Below are 20,970 nucleotides of genomic sequence, written 5' to 3'. Positions count from 1 at the left end.
TGTAAGAAGTTTGCGATACATATTTATGGAAATAAAATGAAGAGGTGTAGGGAGAGGTGACAGTGGTGGAGGGGAAATTAATTCAAAAGGCTAGAATAATTCCTGAGACACTGAAATGGAAATAACTTTATTACTTTAATGTTTTTTATGGTTACCTAAGAGCCTCATCTCGGAGATTTCAAGACTTTGGTCAACCATGAACTTATGGGTCACTACTCTCACATCCCCAAATACCAGTGCTGTCTGTCTTCACTGAGGGTGCAGGTGCTCTCCTTCTGAGTCTAGAACTCACCAGTACTACTCTTTTAATTTGAAAAAATTGAATAAGATGCATACAGATAGCAAAATAAATATGTGACAATGAATTGTCCCGGGCAAACACTTTTAGGTCAGTAACTAAACCATTACAGCCACCACAGAAGCCCACTTAGATCAGTCCCCTATTCCAGCCACAGTTCCTGTCCTTTTTCCTACAGGTAATTAATATCCCACGTTTCTAAACAGTTTTCATCCAAATGTGCATCCATTACAGTTTGGGACATTTAAAAGGCTGGGATAGGCCTTTTAAGTCTTTCAGTCTTATATCCTTTAATCTGGATGTTTCCCTGCCATCTGTTTTCTTTTATCTGTGGAAGAATCTGGTCCGTTTGACCCACATAGTTTTCCACAGTCTGGATTTGCTGATTGCATATTTATGAATAGTTCACCAAGTTCCTTCAAATTGGTAGCTGGATCTAGAGATTGGCTTAAGACTCGGGCGTGATTCCTTTGGTAAATCTATAGGAGGCAGATAAACTCGTCTGGTCATCTTTTTATGATGTAAGAAGTCAATGATGCTTAAGTGCCCACACCTAGTGATTCAATGGGGTTTGTCTGCAAAATGGTCATATCCTATTATACCTTTTTAATAGTTTGAATACTTGTATAAAGATAAAATTCCCCTCATTGATTACCCAGTGATAAAGATCATATTGTGATTCTTTTATTTACTGCTTTAAAATTAGCTATCTGTAATTAAGAACTCATGGATTTTAACATATTTGATGTATCTCGAAGCCATTACAAATATTACTTATATTCAATTTTGATCCAACTTTGGCCACTGAGTCTCAAGTGGGTTCATTTTTTTCTGACATGACTCTATAAGTTGGTAATTTCCTTGTTATCCATTAGAACAGTATGTTCTAGAGTCGTCTTAAACATTTCCTACCCAGACCAAGACTCAGCCATTACTCCAGAAGCTTTTCTTATTTTAGTGAAACATTGTATTTCGAAGCTGTATCTAGGTTCTAGGAATTATCACTGGTAGTGGCTTTGTTATCATTTCTAAACCTGTTCAGTGGATAGGAGCTGGTGGACGTTTGAAAGTCATGAGAAGAGCTCAGAATTGCTCTCTGTATATGGACTGTAATAAAGTTTTTCAGCCCTTGCTGTCCTTAAATTTCCAAGGATCACTCTCTATAGGAAAGGCCATCAGTTTTGCCTTCTGAGCCCAAATCTGGTCTTGGTGATAGATGTTCTAACGACCAAAATTCTTCTATTGCAGCTTTGGTTAAAAAGAGCATCACTGAAGTTCCCCAGTTGCCTAGTGGTTAAGGATTTGGGGTTGTCACTGCTGTGGCTCTGGTTTCACCCCTGGCCTGGCAACTTTCACGATGCCATGGGCGCAGCTTAAAACAAACAACAACAAAAAAACAAAACCCCCACAAACAACCAAAAAACAACCATACACACACAAATACCACTCCTTCACTTTCTGTTCTCAGTTGCCACATGGTTGCCACATAGGCACTCATGTGGGAGCTGTGTGATGAGGTCATCCCGATATATAACGGGCATCCTCAGAGACTGTCACCTGGTTTTATGCTACAAAACATTACCTCCCACTGGCCCCTGTGCTCCTTTTCCTGCCACCCCTCAAATGCTTTCCCAGCTGTTCTCCTGGACCCATGTCATGTTCTAAGATTTCTTGGACTATTGAAGCCTCCATGTACTTCAGCTTTTGCATCTGTGAAATGGATAAAATGGTACCCACCTCATTAAGTATTGGGATTTAAATGAATTGCTACCTATAATTAGGCTTAGAAAGTCCTCAATACACATCAGCTTTTATTTTTATTCTAGACCAATAGTTCCCAAGCTGGCTCCACATGAAGAACGTATGAGGAGGCTTTTAAAAGAAAATAGGGATGCTTTGTCCATGCCTCTAGGGATTCTGACTTCAGCGGTCAGTCAGGCAATTGACGTTTTTCAAGTTCTCAAGGTGAATCTGGAAGAGGAGGTGGTGATTCTCCCTGGCAAACTGCCACCCCTGTTATTCCCTTCCAGGTCAATGTGAGGTGAGATACTCCTGTGACATTTTGATAAGTTCTTGCTGACTCCACATCAAGCTGGGTTCTGTTACTTAAAACCAAGGAGGAGGCCTAATGAATGCAGCAGGCATTTGTAAGAAATTGGGTAAAGTTTGATCATAGGCAACTCTGGAACTGAAGAGGCTTCCCTACCTTCAACACTCACTTTTTGGGGACCACATGCATTGAGGTAATGAAGTATGCCAATGCTGTCCCCATCTTAGACACCCAGCTACTGCTTGACCCAGCTACTGTATTACTATACACGATGCATTCTTAATCACAGTAACTCAAATTTAAGGGGAAAAAATATCACAAAATGTTCCCCCATCTTTGAAACCAACTACTGCAGCTGCTAACAGAAGCATCTATGTAGATTGTGTTTAGTCTTTCTGGAGAAGACCAAGAATTATTAAAAGAGCAGCCAGCTGCTTATAGTAGGAGGATGGGAAGAGTTTGTCAGCATCCACACTGCTCTCCTTCCTTAGCTGAATCCCTACCATCTTCCTCTTTATCCCTTTTTTGCTCTCACTGTTCTTAGTTCAGGAAAGTAGGGGGCATCCCCCTGCCCTTGTGCCTCTCCCTCTGGGAAGACAGAGCAACCCCACCCTTCATCTGTGCTCAACCAATGAGAGACTTTGAGCTAGGCTGATAGTTGATCGGCTCCTTGACTCATGAATTCAAGTCTCCCTTTCTTTCACGCCATGTTCCAATAGGGTTATTTGCACAACAACTTTGCACAGTGGAGATAATGAGTCTACCTCATGAGGATGCTATGATGATTCAATGTGAGAGGACCATGGGTTTCAAAACTGGCTGCACATTGGTATTGCTGGAAAATTTCAAAACTCCCAGTACTGAGCAGCACCCAGATTTGTTCAATCAGAATTTCTGGTGGTGGGAACCATCCATTAGCATTTGAAAAACCTCCCTGATAATTACGACCTGGGCCACACATCAGAGCCAGTGAGATAGCACTTGTTTATAAGCACTCAGTAGATGGTAACTGCTTTTATTATAAAAATTGAGCAAGAATTCCCCCAGGTTAACAGACTGCTGAAATTGAAGGCTCAGTAGGACCCAGATTCATTTCTCCTTTAATTCATCCATCTAAGAATAACCTGCCAGGCTCTGTGCTTAATTCCACCTTCCCACTTGAAAGGAAAAAGATCATGTGGTCTTAAAATGAAATTCACATTCTCTAGGCCAACTTGGCCTCCCTCACCACCACGTGTGTTATTGCCTGACAGTGCCATCGCTCACAGGCTGGTCAGCTCCAGCTGCCCTCAGGTACATTAACCTCCCTCATGCTGTGCCTCTCTGCGTACTCTTCCTCTTGCTTAGGATGCCAACCCCCATGCTTCTTGCCTTTTCTCTTGGCCTTTCTCGTAGGGTGGAATTCCCAGTACAGAATCTGAAGGACAGTTGGGTGGCCCCCACCCATCCCCTCTGATGGGCAAGCTGGTGGCTGTCCTCTCATTTCCAGGGTTCTGTGAGTGCCCTGCAGGGCTGAATGATGAGGTCTTCTCTCTGTGGAAGGGCTGTACCAGTCTCTCCCTGCTCTCCTTCAGGCCTCACTCTGGCAAAAGACTGTGCAGGCCCAGGCAGGCTTGCTTTCCTATATTGCTTAACCAGTTCTGTTGCTCTAAGACCCTCATGGAGCTGCTCCCCAGGACTCCTCTCAGAGGGAGATTTTCCTCTGGAATCACCTGAGGGAGCAGGGCAGCTCAGAGCCCCCCACTCGCAAGGGCCTGAGGCCTGCAGGCTGTACTATCTGCAGCCACTACATGAAATCTCCTGAGGTTGGCAGTCTTAGGGGAGTAATACGACTTTATTATCATATATTGTCCCTGAAGACTGTTCCCCAAAGGGGAGAGTCTCTTGTGCGTCTACAGTATAGGCACCTAATATAATGAAAAGGGCAAGGGGCTATGAGCTGTGATAACCAATTCTGCTGAAGTAAGGACTTCTGTTTGAGTTTTGTAACCCTTTCCCTGCCATTTGTTGACCTCCAGCATGGCCCTGCTTGGCAAGGTTCCTGGGCTTTCTCTCCATTTCTGAATCTGTCAGAAAGTGGTCCAAGGGCATAGACTTGCTTGTCCTGTCACTGGGCCAAGAGAGCTCTTTCTAGAAGAGCTGACCAGGAAGACCTTCCTCAGTGTTTCAAGTCTGTACATGTGTGCATGCGTGTGCGTGTATGCACAAACACACACACACAGTCTTGATTTTGGCTCTTCTAGCCCAAGGCTTGTGCCGCTAGGTAACAGCATCATCTTTCCAAACAGGTGTGGGGGATCACTTCCCTCTGTTCCATCCTTCAAGATTCATATACTACTGGGCACTGGGAAGGAGAAATTCTAAACGTTATCTCACTTAAACTTTGGCAAAAACCTTACGTAATTGGTGTAGTTATTATCCCCATTTTACAACAGAGGAAACATTCTTCCAAAGGTCATGTGCTTGGAATATGGTTAGCTTTTGTTATGTTACAAACCATTCCCAAAGTTAGTGGTTTAGAACCATCGCATCTATTTAGCTCACAAGTCTAGATTGTTTGGCTATCAGTTAGAGTGTTGGGATTAGGGCACAGCTCATTGCATGATCTCTTTCATCCTCCAGCAGGATAGCTGGGGCTTGATCACATGGCAGACTGATAGGATTCTAAGAGGAAGAATGCAGGCAAGGCCTACTTAGACATGGAACTCTATGGTCACTTTTGCTGTAATCTACTGAACAAAGTGAGGCACGTGTCCTGCCTAAATTCAAGGAATGGTGGAAAAAACCCTGCTTATTGGTGGGAGGAGCTGCAAGGTCATACTGCAAAGGGTCATGAACACGGGGAGGGGGGTGGGGTGGAGTCATGTCTGTTTCTGCACTTTACTGCAGTTAACTGATGGGTAGGATTGTAATTTTCAGTTATGAAAATAGCATATGCACAAGAGAAAATTCTGAACAGTAAACAAAAGGGAAAATGAGGAAAAGAGTCATTCCTAGACTAGAGCTAGGAAAATACTTTATCGTCTAGTCCCACTCTCCACATGTAAACACAGTTGAGCGTCTGCATATCTAGATAAAATTTTTTCCTGCATATATGCAGATGGTAGTCCAACATACATTTTCCTGCACTTTTCCTTTTTACTTAGTAATGTACTTAGTTCCATAGCAGCACCAACTAAAAATGTGCTATTCCTTCTAAGGCCTACAGAATAATCCATTGAATAAATGTAACATGTTTATTTAACCACATCTCCTACTGGAGGGACAGTCCTCCCACCCCTAGTTTGTGTTACAAATAATGCTGCAAAGGCTATCCTTAAATATCCTTCTGTGTATACTTGTAGACTAGATTCCTGCAAGTGAAATTTCTAGGTTTTACATCAGAGTTGAGTCTTGACCTGTTCCCAAAGCACATGAACTTTATAAGATGTGTGTCTCATTACTAACTGTTCCTCTAGTTTTCTGTAACTAGAAGCTACCTTAGGAACCATGGCCCCCTATGCACCTATGTGACGATGCTCATGACCTCTGCATACCCTTCCTAAGCAGGTTCAAGAAGTCCTGAACTATGCATTAAGTTCTTCCAAGAAGATCTGGATGAGTTATCTTTTCTATGTTTTCCTTCATGCTATTTTTGAGAGACCTGTATTACTTTGTTATAGACAAATGATAAAACAATCTTGGTAAGAAATGTTAACATACAAATGATAGGTTCCATCCAAGTGAAAGTCTAACCTATAAATGAAGGTTTCACAAATACTACAGACAGGTGGTAAAAGAAGCTGAATCATCACACAGTACCATAAGCTTTGTCATATTGAACAGTTTGAGTCTATGAATTTCATCCTTGTTAACGGCAACTTTAACAGTTCATGAATATTGAGTAGTATAAATATATGCAAAGATTTTTTTCATTTTTAATATTGTTTTTGGGTTCCTTCATAGATTGATGCCCACTCATCACTTGCCTGGATGTTAGCTGGAGTCCTGAATTGTTACCAGGTCTGTATAGAATTAGCGCTTTTATGAACAGCAGGTTGGTCACTGTCAGAGTCTGGAGGGGGCATGCAAGCACACTCAGATACCTCACTCAGTTTCTCACAGCCCCCAATTATTCCCCAAGTAGATATAGCCAGTAATTCTGCTTAAGGGAACACACCACAGGGGGCCTCATTTCTGTGATATAGGGTGTCTGCATTTCAGGGCTGCTCTACAGATAGGTTAAAGATTTCCAGAGAATGCACTTTCAAAAAGTAATTACTTAATGGTTTCAGTTGTTTCAGTTCTTTAGAGAATTGGAGGCATATGCCTCAGACTTCAGAGCAGGAGGTAATCAGTTTCCTGTCATTTAACAGAGACATTGCTGCTGTCAAAAAGGTAGTGTTCTGAAATGGTCCTTTTTTTATAGCTCAAGGAAGAAAGATACTTTGTTCCATGGTACAATGGACAGTGTAGCACTTAAAGGTGAATCATTGCCCAACCACACTGATTTGTGCATTTCTTCACCTACTCATCATTTATTCTTGAGTGCTACATTATACCAAGCACTGTGCTGGGAGGTCAAGATAAATAAAACACAAATATAATTTACTTGTGTATAAGTTAGCTCTTCCTATGTAATGAACATACCAAAAGTTCGTGGCTTCAAACAAAAACTTTGTATTTAGTTCACAATGCTCTGGGTCATAAATTTGGGCTGCACTCAGCTGGCCAGTTCTGGTCTGGACCAAGTTGACTCAGGGTGTGTCCATAACCCCGGGATCAATTAGGAGTAGTTGGCCTAGAGGGTTCTCCTCTAGGATGGCCTATCTCTACTGCACATGCTCCATCCCCCAGCAGACTGGCCTGGCTTTCCTCATGAGGCCTTCCTCTCTTCCTCTTCCAAGAGAGTGAGGGGAAACCTGCCAGATCTCTTAAGGATTAAGCTCTGCTAACAATCTCCCTTCAGTTATTCAATTGGTCACATCAGATCAAATCACGTTACCAGGCCTGGCCATTTTCCAGGAAGGGTAAACACCACTTGAGAGTCATTGCCAGAGACTTGGCAATAGCCACAAGAATGATGATGGCTAATTTTGGCAGAGTCTATCTCCCTGCCCTTTGTAGCTCATAATCCTGTCAGAGACAAAATTGTGCTAAGTAATATTAAAACATTGTTTCATTCTCTTTAAGTCATGTTTTTGTGTTTTACATTACAGACATCTGGTCACTCCAGGGAAAACATGTCAATGAATCAAAGGTCTGGTGCACTACTGATATCACATTTCTGCTTTTCAATGTGTAGGACAGTTGGAGTGATCCATGAACCTCATGGCCACCAAGCTGGTGGTCATACTGTAAACTTGATTATATGATAGCATGTTTGCTTTTTAAATATATCAACATTCAAATTGTGCCTGGCTCTTGTTGAATCACACTCTAGAATGGCATGCACACTCATTTCCTCAACTGGAGGCAGAAAATCATGCTGTTAAAATGCCTGGTGTGAAACCAATGAAAAGAAAGCAGTAGCCGTAAAACAGGATCTCTTATCCAAGGACTTTGTTTTGATTCCATTAGCGAGTAAACACCCGTCTACTAAGCAACCTTGAGGCTGACACCAGACGTACCTAATTAAACCAATCCTTAGTCCTTACTGTCTGAGAACAGCTTGTGTATGAAGCATGTTCCTCACCCTTTCTCCCCACAAGTTGAGTCACTCTGGAGGTGGACAAAGCCCCAGGTGAGTGGGTCTCAACTTCCATGTGCAGAAGAATCACCTGAATGGGGGAGGGGAATAGTTCTTGTTAAAAAATGTTTTCCTCCACCCTTTACCCCTCAGTCTTAATTCTCCCAGGTAATTTTCAGACAGGTGGGTCAGGATTGCCCTTTGAGGATCAGTACTTTTATCTTAGAAAAGGCAGTGTTTTTCCCCAGAACCTTTAAAAAATGAATTAAGACCTTCATACTTCATCTTTGTCAGGCAGGAAGTACCAACTGTGCCAACTTCATTTTCTCACATGGACTCAACTTTCTGGAGAACTTGAGGGTATGAACAGCAGTCACTAACCAGGGACCAAAATGCCTTTCAAAAAATCCAATTTGCCACAGAGGGAGCGACTGCAGCTCTGACTTGTGGATGGGCACCTGGTGCTAATTGTTTGAATTTCCTCTAAGATTATAGATCTCTACAGTCTACAAGTACAGAGGGAATTTGAGGCCACCTATTTAAATGCCATTTTATGGCTGGAAACTGCAGTCAAGTGTCTTTTCTAAAAGTGGCAGAAATAGGACTTAAACTTAGGGCTCCTAGATTCTTTAAGTTTTCTACAAAAACGTGGAGTCTATGCTCAGTCTCCCCAAGTCCCTTGATGCATGTTCTCTTGTGAGACAGCCAGCCTAGTTGGGGGAGAAAGGATACCCCAAGAATGTTATTAGAGCCTCCTATAGTCTGAGGACCAGCAGACTATAGGAGTCAGGTGATCTGGGGCTTGATTATTCAGCTGTAGCCTGTGTGTGGGACACAGCAGCATGGGGGACTTCAGGCTGAGTGTGCTCTCAGGGACTGTGGCATTTATCCCGTGACGTCCCCAGCCTCTGTCTGTTCTGGATTCTGAGAGAAGGCAAGACAGGCCTCACTCCAGGAGCTTCATACCTGCTCAGGGTCTGCCCCGTGCCAGCTATGCTGCCACTTTCCCCATCTTCCTCCCCTACAGACAGACATGACCCATCCAGTACAGTTCTTCCAGCAGAGCCTAATGCTGGTTTCAGCATCTTCCTCAGATTAGCTCTGTAGACAGCCACTTGAGACCATCTAGTCAGTGGGAGAGAGGAGACTAGTTTGCAATCCTGCTTGAGTGATTGTGTCTAAAACTGACATCCAGGGAAGAGCACTCATTAAGATCTCAGGGCTGGGTCTTTCCCCCCCCCCCCCAGCAGCCCATGTGTAATATGCTGAACTTCAGATGGGCATCTCTTCCCAAGATCACCTGCTGGTTGCAGGTTCAGTTTGCAGCTGTAAAATCGAGGGACCCTGCTGATGGGGATCCAACTGATGTCCTTGACTTTCTTGGTGTGATTCTCAGCCAGACGAGCTAGCTTATGACCAACAGAGAAAATAAAGGCTTGTTGAAGTGTAGTCTGAGGACCAGCACACGTTGGCCTCCCTGGGAACTTTTAGACATTTGAATTTCTGGCTTCATTCCAGACCTACTGACATAGCAATTCAAACTTTAACATAGTTTAACATATTGAAACAGGTGATACATGTATGCGAGAGTTTGAGATACACTGGCTTAGCAAGTCACCATGACTTCAAAATCATTATTATTTGAAAGGTTTACACTGAGCCCACAAGTGTGCTGGACTCCTTGGAAGATGTCATTCACGATGGGCCCCGTCTTCAGAGGGTAGCTTGGTGTGTGCAAAAGCCACCAGGCAGAACATAGGCTGGATGCTGGTCTGGAGAGAAAAAACCCTGATCTTATTCTGTGCAGCCATTTAATTTTTCCCCTATCTGCTATTCATTCTTTCATGTGGCTTCACATTGCCTGATACTTTAATACACACCTTTCAGAATCTTTTCCAAACCTCTTGGTCACTTTGGGACTTGTCTCACCCTCCCCTCCCCATTTTCATCACCTGCTTCTCCATCTCTCTGCAGGCTCAGGGTTTTGGACTGAGGCCCCAATTTTGCAGAAAATACTGATAGGCTCGTCTTCACTTCAGCTGTGGCTGATTCACTTATTACATTTAAAAGGGCTCAAATTTAGGCAAGTCAATAGGCTCATAATGAGGCTTAGAGTAGAAGTGCATGTGGATCCTGTTTGCTGGCCAGAGGAGACCTTCAACTGGACCCTTCATTGGGAGTCCTTCATGTGTTCTGAAGTGTATTAAAACAGCCCCTCAATCTGGGATTCCCAGCCAAAGTGGGCACCGAATGGCCAAATGACAGATGCCAATGGTGTTAACTATGGGACTTGCTACACTGGCCTGCCATTTTGGAAGACTGCTTTGCCCAGCACTCAGTTATCCCTGCTAAATTCATTGCTGTGGGTCAAACCCCACAGTGTAACCACTTAACTGTGTCCTCTTTAGTATATAGAGGCGCAGTGATTAGAAGGAATAAGACAGGGTGTCTCTAAAATCTGTCAAGAGAAGAAAAGATTAGCTGTTGAAATGGTCCCATTTGCCTTCATTGTTCTCACTCTGTCCATTAGCTGGTGGGCTCACAGCTGCCATGTCGGGCGTCTGCTGCCTGCCAACATTTAGAAAAGGCAGACCTCTTTAAATCTGAGTAACTGAGTCTGTGCATAAATTGCATTTCCTTAACTCTGACACTGTTAATGGAAATGGTGACAGATTCTTTTTAAGATTAATGAGAAATGTGATTTCTAGCTGTACCAACATGCTTGTGTTTTTTCTCCCCTGAGGATTATTTTGGGTGAGGCTTTCCAGTTTATACAAAACTGTCTGATCAATCTTCCTCAGTGCAACAGATTAGCCACTAACCACCTGTGGCTATTGAAATTTAAATTGAATAAAAGATTTACTTCTCAGTTGCACCATCCACACATCTAACACGCAACAGCCACCTACTGATAAAGGACATTTTCATCTTCACGGAAAGTTAAGACAGGGCTGATAATGACTTAGTAAAATTTAGAAGAGGGGTTTTTGGGTCTCCTGGGCCTAGTTTCTTCTGCACACATCTCACTACTCTGTGCTCTCAGCTGTTGCCTGTCATGATGGGTGCGTCATTTAGGAAAATAAGGCACCCACATCTCAAGAGAATAACTGTTTCCTAGCTGGGTGGTTCTCAAATTTCAGCAAGCAACAGGATTATCTGGAGGACTTGCTAGAACCCAGTTTGCTGGGTCTCACCACCAGTTTCTCACCACCTTTGAGTTCTCAGGTGCTGCCCCTGTGTCTATTAAGCAGCTGCACTTGAACTGTGGAAACCAGGACACCTTCCTCTGCAAAGATTAAGTTTTTGTCTGTATCCTTGGTTTATAGTGAAGAGATTCACAGGCACACTCTTGAGGATGTGAGTATTCCTGGTAACACTGTAGCAATTGTGACTTCCTTCTCAAGATTAACAGATGCCTATTCTGTACCATTCATTACCATCAAAACCAATAGCAACAGGTGATATTTAGTGCCTAATCTTGCATTTGTGTATACAATCCTATGATCACCAGTTTCCAGAACTGCAAACACTTTTGATGTACTGTTCAAGTTGGGTTGTGTAGAGGTTGTTGAACACACATTCAGGAGTCCCAAAATCCCTATGTTCAAGAAACAGTGATCTGGTGTGTGTGTATGGGGGTGGATCCAGCAAAAGCAGGGACTTAGCATTTTTTTTTTTCCCCCCAGGGGGAAACCATGTAGCATTTTGAGTGGAAATCTTTTCTGTTCAGGACTTTCCCTTGTTTTGCAGGATATTTAGCAGTGCTGGGCCTTTCCCATTAAATGTCAGAGGGTGTTCCAGTCACAGGACAACCCCAAACTATTTGCACATGTTAAATCTCCCTGCAGGGTAATGGTAGGGTTTGCCCTTAGATGAGAAGGGCACTGGCCATCAGATTTGCCGTAAGGCAACCTGGCCTCTCTTTCTGGGGAAACTAAGGCTGCAGCTGGTTCCTGCCTCCACCTCTGCTTCTCTCATATTAACCCCACAAGGTTTCCCAGTAGGAAACTGGGGTGTAGCCCAGCTTCAGAACACCTTAGTGGGGCCAATGATCCTAGTCCACCATTTAGCCCGTAGAGGGCGGCAGCACCCAGGATTTACTGGCCCCCTCTTTTTCACTTTTTATTTTGGCTCACCTGCCCGAGGGCATGTGGAAGTTCCCAGGCCAGAAAAAAACTGGGCCATAACCTTGACAACACGAATCCTTAACGGCTAGGCCACCAGGGAGCCTTTTTTTGGGGCTTGATTTTTCATTATGGAAGGTGGTAGTCAGCCCGGCCCCTCTGTTCTCTCCATTTCTTTTCCCACCTGGGCTCATCTAGACAGCATCTTCTTTAAGTTCCACCCATTAGCCTAACAACCGATGACCAGGAAGGAGGCCTAGCAGCAGCAGTTGGGTTGGCTCGATCCCGCCCTACCAGCCCTTTCCAGCAGAGGGAGGCAGTGCTCCTTTCTCCATAGTCTGGCACCTGGCGATACGCAGCGAGGGCAGGAGGCTGGGAAGCCGGGACTAACCTCCCCCCCCACCCCCCCGCCGTCACCAGCTGTGAGCGGGCATTCTCTCTTGGTTTCTTCCCACCAACCCCGCCATTCTTCTTCTCCCCCAAACCCCCCTATGCTTTTTCCCCAGGAAGAACCTTGAGTCAGTCTACTGTCATTAGTTTTACAACAGATGTCAAAGCAGCTCACAGGACGATTCTAATCCCCCATTTGCCTCTATTCCAACAGAGAAGAAGAATTGGAAGAGAGAAGTTTCTCTATGGGCAGCTCAAGAACCTTCTCCGTCCCCCTGCAGAAACAGGAAGAAGATACAGGAAAGAACCCTACTTAATTGTTAGAATAGGCCAGCATCTTTAGATTTAGCGTTACTTTAGAAAAATAACATTTTCCCTTCTTGGGAAACCCCCTTTTGCCTTAGGTGCCTGCATGTTTCCAGAAGCCCCTGTTTTTCCCGAAGACCTCCCCCCTCAACCTACCCAGCAGCCCTTTCTTTCCTGAGCGAGCGCAGGCGCACTCACTACTTCCTGCGCTCTGGAGTTTGCATGCATGGGCTTCAATTTATCTTCTTTCTGTGGAACAAGCAACACCTGGTCTATCATCAGTGGCTCCTGATAATTTTCTCTCCTGGGTCTCACAGAGGCTGACCTTCTCTCTGACCCTCCTAGAGGATCACTCTGCAGTGGTGGCAGGAGGCGGTGCTGTTTGGGGCTCTCTCATGCTTTAACCCAGCTCCTGCCCATGACCCAGTGTGTTCAGTGAACTCCTCGTCCTCGAGGAAAGGATACAAGGTGTGATAACATCTTAGATCAGGCCTCGGACAACATTCATTTCAGAAAACATTCCTCATCCAGGATGCTAAAATCGCTCGGGGCAATCCTGGAAGGCATTTGTTGGGGGGAAGTTGGTCAGAGGTGGCCCAAGGGAAACATGTTAGTATTAGACTTAAGGGGACTGGAGCGGCAGTCGTCTGGCCTTGAGAGGTCAGAGAGCATATTGGTAACACCTGTGTCAGTCACACTCTTTAGGTAGGGGTGGGGGAGTCTGCAGGAGGGGAAGGGGGCTCACTGGTGTTGGGCTGCCCAGCCTCCCTAATGACTGCCTTTTCCTCCTTAACTTTGCTTGTCTTGCCCCTTCCTACCTCAGGCACCCCTTCTTTCCTCTTCATGCTGGTCAAAATTTTCCTCCTTTCACACTAAGGTATATATGACTACTAATAAATAGCAGAGGGAGGTGATGTCTAAGAGTTTTCTCCCAGCTGCTCTTTCAAGATAATTGTTTACAGTTATCAAGAGATAGGATCAAGAACCCTCACATATCCATCACCCACCCTCAACAACCATCAACTCATTGCCAGTGTGAGTTGCCCCCATTCTTTTTTTAATTAATTTTTATTTTTTCCATTATAGTTGGTTTACAGTGCTCTGTCAATTTTCTACTGTATAGCAAAGTAACCTAGTCATACATACATATATACATTCTTTTTCTCATATTATCCTCCATCGTGCTCCATCATAAGTGACTAGATACAGTTCCCAGTGCTATACAGCAGGATTTCATTGCTTATCCATTCCAAAGGCAATTGTTTGCAGTGCCCCCATTCTTTTAAGCCCCCAAACCCCACACTCCCAGCATCAGTGTGAAGCAAATCCAAGACATCATTTATTTTTGGTATGTGCAGAGTGCTTTCGTAAGCCTAGTCTCACCATGGCACATGCAGGTGAATGAACCTTCAGTGGCATGAGGTCTGCTTGGTGGGTTGGACTAGGCCAGCTTCAATCTGCTACTGCCCACCTTTTCAGCTTCTGTTCCTCCACTCCCCAGCTGACCCTACCCTTGCAGCCACACTGAACATGTTTTCCCCAAATGTCACATTTTTTTCACCTGTCACTTGGTAGAAGAATTTCCGTGTCAGACTTCCCATCCCCCTCCCGCATCTCAGGGGTCATGTTTTCTCTGAAGTTTCCCTGAACCCCCAGACTATTCTGTGGGCTCCAGTGGCATCAAGACATCTATTTATAGCACTTCTTTATCAAGCAGAGCCTATTACCTAACTATAAGATAGGCACTACTCTAGGGGTGTTCCAGAAAAAGAAAAAAATTAACTCATTTAACCCACATAAAACCATTCTCCTGAGGTTATAGATGGGGCTGGTGAAGCACAGAGAGGTTTAGACCACCCAGCTGGTAAGTGGCAGAGCTGAGATTCACACCCATGCAGTCAGGCTTCTTAACCACCTTCTAGGCTACTTGTTCTAGTGAAGTCTTACCCTTATCATGTGTCTGTCTTCCTCTGCAGACCACCAAGTCTTTGGGAACAGAGCCTGGAACTCACTCTCCTTGGCAAGAGTAAGTGCTCAGGCCTTTATCTGGCATGTTGCAGCCGCTGACCACCCAGGGTTAAGTGCGTGAATAAATGTAAGGCACTCTCCCCGGTCATTTGCAGAGACTTCCAGGCTGGACTCTTCCTAGAGGCAGTTACAATTTCCACTGGGACCAGGGCCCTAGGCTATGCAGGATGCTCAATCTTTTTTCCAAGCAACATTGCTGTGGCTCATGAAGAGCTTGCTATGGCTCTCACCTGGTGGAGGAGATGGTGTGTGTGTTGGAGAGGCTGGAGAGGATAGCTGGCGGTGGGGCTGGGTTTTACAAGTGTGGTTTGAAAAAAACCCCAGCCCTTTAGGTGAAGCCTCTTCTTTGAGAAGGACTGAGCTGGAGAGATAAGGCCCTAAAATGAAATTCTAGGCAATAGTCTGGGGATGGAGGGGGAATTTGAGGATGTTGGGGACAGGATCTTCCCCTCACCTCCTAGACTCTTGTAAAGGATGATGGGAATGAATAGCATTACTTTCCTTGTGGAAAACATTTTTCTTCTCCTTTTCCCTTGAAGTCCAGTGCAACTGCTATGGGAATGGATTATGTGTGTGAGCAAGCTCCTGAGAGGAGACAGGAAAGCTGCAATGTTTACAACCTTCCATGACCTGATTCCATTTCAAGGACATGGGTCATTAGCGGCTGGCAGCAGACAGAGCTTGTATGCATAATTTCCAAGAGCTTCGTTACCACACTTGGGCATAACTTTATTTTTTGTCTCTGAGGTGACTGTTATTATTTACTGGAAATTCCATTAATAAATCCCAGCAGCCAAAGCTTTTCTTTTTTTCCCTACACAATTCTCAATAATTAGAAGATGCTATTACTTGCTATCTGGCCATAGCCTAACCAATGACCTAACGTAAGACTTTTCTTATCACAGTTCTCTAGTATTCTGGCTTATGAGCAGCAAACCTTCCACTCTGTGACTCTGCGCATCATGGTTTGCGATCTAAAACACTTATGGCCATAGGTGATACACCTCAGATACTTTTTGGCTGTTGCAGCAAAGACTACTCACGAAACAAAAAACAAGGTCCTAATACCCAGTTCTACAGCTTAGTAGTATCACCCCAGGAAAGTAACACTGCTGATTTAGTCCTCATTTCCTCATTTATGGACTTGTCTAAAACATATTTGGTTTTCTCTTGCAGGCCACTGGGACTGATAGGTAGTGGCTGCCTGGAGTGCTTGGCTGAAAAAATACAATGGGGAATGGTTTTGTGATTGATTGTTGATGTCTGTGGTGGGTGAGGGAGCTTGAATGCCATAATTTCCCAGGTATTGCTAATTCTGGGTTGGAATGTCTTAAGTCTGTCATTGTAGAGATATAATGTGTTTAATGTATGTGGTGGTCCTGAGGCAAGACAACCAGCAGCAGTTCAGCATTTCTGCATGTTATTTGTAGGTAGAGATGACTAAATTACTAAAGCCTCCAAAAGTTGTGGGAATCCTGGGGAATTTGTTGCAGCTCAGAAATTTTTCATGCACTGGAGTGAGCCTGACATCTAGACTGAAGGGTAATCTGTCTTTCTATGCTGTTTCTAACCAAGCTAGTTTTGGTTTTTTGTTTGTTTGTTTGTTTTGGGCTGCAACTGCAGCATGTGGAAGTTCCTGAGCCAGGGATCAAACCCACACTGCAATTTTGACCTGAGCCAGAGCTGTGGCAACGATGGATTCTTAACCTGCTGCACCACATGGGAACATCCAGGCTTGACTTTTAGATTCCAGGGGTCACCTGGCCCCTTACTGGATGAGGGTAGTTTGGGGACCAGGATCAGGGGCATCCCAGGAAGAACTGAGTTTCCTGATGTTAGTAGTATTAGGATACTGAGACAAACAGGATTCCTATAATCTTTAAGGTTAGAGAATATACTGACATTTCAATAAGGGACCCATTTAAGAGATTTTCTGAATCTTAGGTTATATAACTTGTTCAAAGTCAGAGCAGGCAGACAGGAGGGAGCTAACATGTACTTAAAGCCCACTATGAGCCAGGCTTTTTATGGAATAATAACTCACTCTTTTTGGTAACTTATGGGGTGGGAGTTAAGGCAGCTGTAGTATTTCATAGCAAAGGAACTGGTGATGCAGAGTCATTGAGTAACTTGCACACAGCTGCACAAGAAGAGGTGGACCAAGGTCAGTCTTTCCAAATGTTCTGGATTCTGATCATAGCACAACAGCACAATTTCTGTCAGGACTTCTCCTCCTCCTTCTTTCATCTCCTTTCTTCTTTTTTTTCCCTTTTCAGGGCCACACTTGTGGCATATGGAAATTCCTGGGCTGGAGAAAAATCAGAGCTGCAACTGTCAGCCTATGCCACAGCCACGGCAATGCGGGATCCGAGCCACATCTGTGACCTACACCACAGCTTGGGGCAACGCTGGATGTTTAACCCACTGAGTGAGGGCAGGGATCAAACCTGTGTCCTCATAGACACTGTGCCAGGTTCTTAACCCACTGAGCTACAACAGGAACTCCACTGTCTGGACTTCTGTATGTAATTGTAAATGCATTTGGACTCCAGTATGTTGAAATTTGTGATAACTAGGGAGTAATTTTTTTTAAACCCCTAATTATGTTTATAGGCCAATTGCCAATATAAATAGTTGTGAGGGGATTTTTTTCTTTTGTAATTTATTTTTATTTTTAGAAATTAACTGAAAAACATTTCTCATTTGAAATATTTTCCTTTAACATTTTATAAGTTAATCAAATGCATACTACCATAGATTTTTTGATTGTTATTTAAATAAGGGAGTTCTCTTTTAGTATTACACAATTTTAAGATGAGACTGCACTCAAAAATACGTTTAGAAAATGACATTACAGAAGATTGAGAGTGAGCAGTTAAAAAAACCCACTCACTCCCCGACCAAAAACCCAGGCAGGGCTGCTGTGCTATAGGAAATCAGGTGTTCTCACTGCCATAAATTGTCACTGTGGCCAAACTTAAAAACCAATCCTCTAAAAAAGGGTAAGACATTCTGGAAAAATATAGCAATTCCAGGGCGTACTATGGCTTTTTCTTTAGCAATATAACCTCTAAAGAGTGCAATCTGTTACAGAGTTGTGGATGAAAAATTGATGGAAAACTCAAATCTTTTTGGTCTGTAAAATTACATCAGTAAAAACTGGGTTCAGTAGAAGATTCCTATTAGCACGTATGATTGGTAAAAATTTTGATATGCATACAAAACCAAACTCAGCTGATGAATTGAGTTTCTATTTTAAAATTTATACAGAAATCAATGTCTCCTTGAAAACATCTATAAAATAAAAAGGGTATATTAAAAACTTATCTATAGATAGTTGATCAAGGATTTTAATCAACCTAATGAATATTGCCTGAAATCAGCATTAATGAAAATCAACATTATCACTATGATAAAAATATTTGTGTTCCCAAGCATAGATGAAAAATGCCATCAAGGGCTCACACCAGAATTTTAAACACCATTGGCTTGAACGCAGTGTCAAAATGCCTTGTACCTTTTCCCTAAATATAAAGTGGTTGATAATTCCTCACCTCTGAGAAGTGGGATTCATTTTAGAAGGAAGAGAAATGAGAGGAGTGTGGATTTCAAGTTTTTCTTAAACTTGGCTGTGTGCCCTCAGCCCATCAGCTGTGCTGACAGAGAAAAGACCTTAAATCTTCCTCCAGGGAGAAATCCAGCTATCAAGACAATATCCATGAACGTTCATTAAAGAGGTCACTTTAGAGCATGGCTTTTGGGACTTGTTATTTCCATGGTTGTGGCTTGCAGAAATTCCTTCAGCTATTGACAAAGATTTGCTCAGGGAGAGACCAAGACACTCAAGAGAGGGAGACCTCTTAAACCCAAATTGTTTTTGGTAAACTGCCCATCTGTGTGGAATGGGCTAAAGGAGTCCCAAAGCTTAAGTAGTCTGCTGTTCACACAGAGACCATTTGAGGAATGGTGCCAAATGAGCTATTCCTGCTTGAAGTTTTACATTGTGATTGAAAGGGCAAGAATTGGCTGAATTCCAGCCATCCTGAGGCAGTGGAATGAATTCTGCTTGATGGAACTGCAGTAGTTCTCTACCCACGGCAATTTCGCCCCACCCCCACCCTAACCCTGGGTCTGTCAATATCTGGAGACATTTTTTGGTTTGTTGAAATTTGTACCCAATGGGTAAAAGCCAGTGATACTACTAAATACTCTACAATGCACAGAACAGCACCCACGAGCAAATAATTTTCCAGCCCCAAATGTCCATGGAGCCAAGGCTGAGAAATCCTGTGAGTGAGGCACCAAGTTCACTCAATCAAATGCAGCTGGTGTGTATATACCTTTTCCATACCAAAAAAACCAAACAACCCCATCAAAAAATGGGCAGAAGATCTAAACAGACAATTCTCCAAAGACAACATACAGATGGCCAAAAAAACACATGAAAAGATGTTCAATGTCACTCATTATTAGAGAAATGCAAATCAAAACCACTATGAGGTACCACCTTACACCAGCCAGAATGGCCTTCATCAAAAAGGCTACAAACAATAAGGGCTGGAGAGGGTATAGAGAAAAAGGAACCCTAGTACACTGTTGGTGGGATTGTAAATTGGTGCAACCCATGTGGAAAGCAGTATGGAGATTCCTCAGAAAACTAAACATAGAACTACCATTTGATCTAGCAATCCCACTCCTGGGCATCTATCCAGAGAAAACCATGACTCGCAAAGACACATGTACTCTCATGTTCATTGCAGCACTATTCACAATAGCCAAGACATGGAAACAACCTAAATGTCCATCGACAGAGGAGTGGATCCAGAAGAAGTGGTACATATACACAATGGAATATTACTCAGCCGTTAAAAAGAACGAAATACCAGCATTTTTAGCAACATGAATGGACCTAGAAATTATCATGCTAAGTGAAGTCAGCCACACAATGAGACACCAACATCAAATGTTTTCATTGACATGTGGAATCTGAAAAAAGGACAGACTGAACTTCTTTGCAGAAGAGATGCTGACTCACAGACATTGAAAAACTTATGGTCTCCGGAGGAGACAGTTTGGGGGGTGGGGGTATATGCTTGGGTTATGGGATGGAAATCCTGTGAAACTGGATTGTTATGATCATTATACAACTACAGATGTGATAAATTCATTTGAGTAATAAAAAAAAAGACAGGCATGATAAAGCTTAGGTGATAACATCAATATTTACACTGATAAATAAAAAGACCTGTAAAATAAAAAGAACACAACCATGGCAATGTGAGATTATTCTCAGCCAATGAGTTATAATTTAATGTCGATATATTAATAATTTAATATCAATATATTAATAATAATACAATTAATATTAGTAATTAAAATATTGATTATTTGCTAGGTGCTACTGTGCTAAACCCTAAATTATATGTTACAGTAATACTATAAGATGAATATTATTATTCTAATGTGGAAGAATGAATGAAGGATTCTTTTTACCAGCTGGAAAAAAAAAAGCTTCAGGAAACTATAATGTATTTTTTTATTATTATTTTTTTTTGTCTTTTTTTTTTTTTTTGCTATTTCTTGGGCTGCTCCCACGGCATATGGAGGTTCTCAGGCTAGGGGTTGAATCGGAGCTGCAGCCACCGGCCTACGCCAGAGCCACAGCAACACGGGATCCGAGCCGCGTCTGCAACCTACACTACAGCTCATGGCAACACCTGATCGTTAACCCACTGAGCAAGGGCAGGGATCGAACCCGCAACCTCATGGTTCCTAGTCGGATTTGTTAACCACTGTGCCACGACGGGAACTCCAGGAAACTATAATGTAAAAGCAACAACTTTATAAATTAATATATAAATGTTGTCCATTAAAAGAAGATAATTTTTTAAAGTGTTACAAAATGCTATGCATAATGAGAATTTACATTATTTTGAGAAAAATTTTAAAAACTTAAGCTTAAAAAAAAAAAAAAAAGAAATGTAAGTTTAGGAAAGCCAAGAAAAGAAGCCAAGCACTTGGTTGACGTTGAGGTCCTCATCCTGTCTAATGGCCTAATCCTAGTCCACAACTGTAAATCCTGGGACTTGGGGTAATTATGTAGCTA

The 20,970-nt window shown here is 43.1% G+C and overlaps 1 protein-coding gene across 3 annotated transcripts in view; it reads left to right on the top strand.

Annotated features, from left to right (window-relative positions):
* The window catches only part of ACER2 (alkaline ceramidase 2), a 74,960-nt gene extending 54,837 nt beyond the window's left edge, over window positions 1–20,123 (top strand). Inside the window, exons 5-8 of one of the 3 annotated variants that reach the window (XR_014821012.1) lie at window positions 6,294–6,350; window positions 12,745–13,871; window positions 14,813–14,862; window positions 18,401–20,123. Coding sequence is in view for 1 of the 3 variants with exons in the window: in XM_084984170.1 (XP_084840296.1) it covers window positions 6,294–6,327 (34 nt within the window). In the remaining 2 variants the exon portion in view is untranslated. Of the gene's footprint in view, window positions 1–6,293; window positions 6,351–12,744 lie in introns of all 3 variants that reach the window. The other 2 variants (XR_014821011.1, XM_084984170.1) reach the window with 2 other exon arrangements.
* The last annotated feature ends 847 nt before the right edge of the window (window positions 20,124–20,970 follow it).

Source organism: Sus scrofa, chromosome 1 (genome assembly GCF_054392235.1).
Source record: "Sus scrofa isolate SSC_HxYL_T2T_F1_AM1 chromosome 1, Sscrofa_HxYL_maternal_Yorkshire_Landrace_v2.0, whole genome shotgun sequence".
In the NCBI taxonomy this organism is placed as follows: domain Eukaryota; kingdom Metazoa; phylum Chordata; class Mammalia; order Artiodactyla; family Suidae; genus Sus; species Sus scrofa.
The sequence above is the reverse complement of the archived record's forward strand: the minus strand, read 5'-3'. Positions and strand labels throughout refer to the sequence as shown.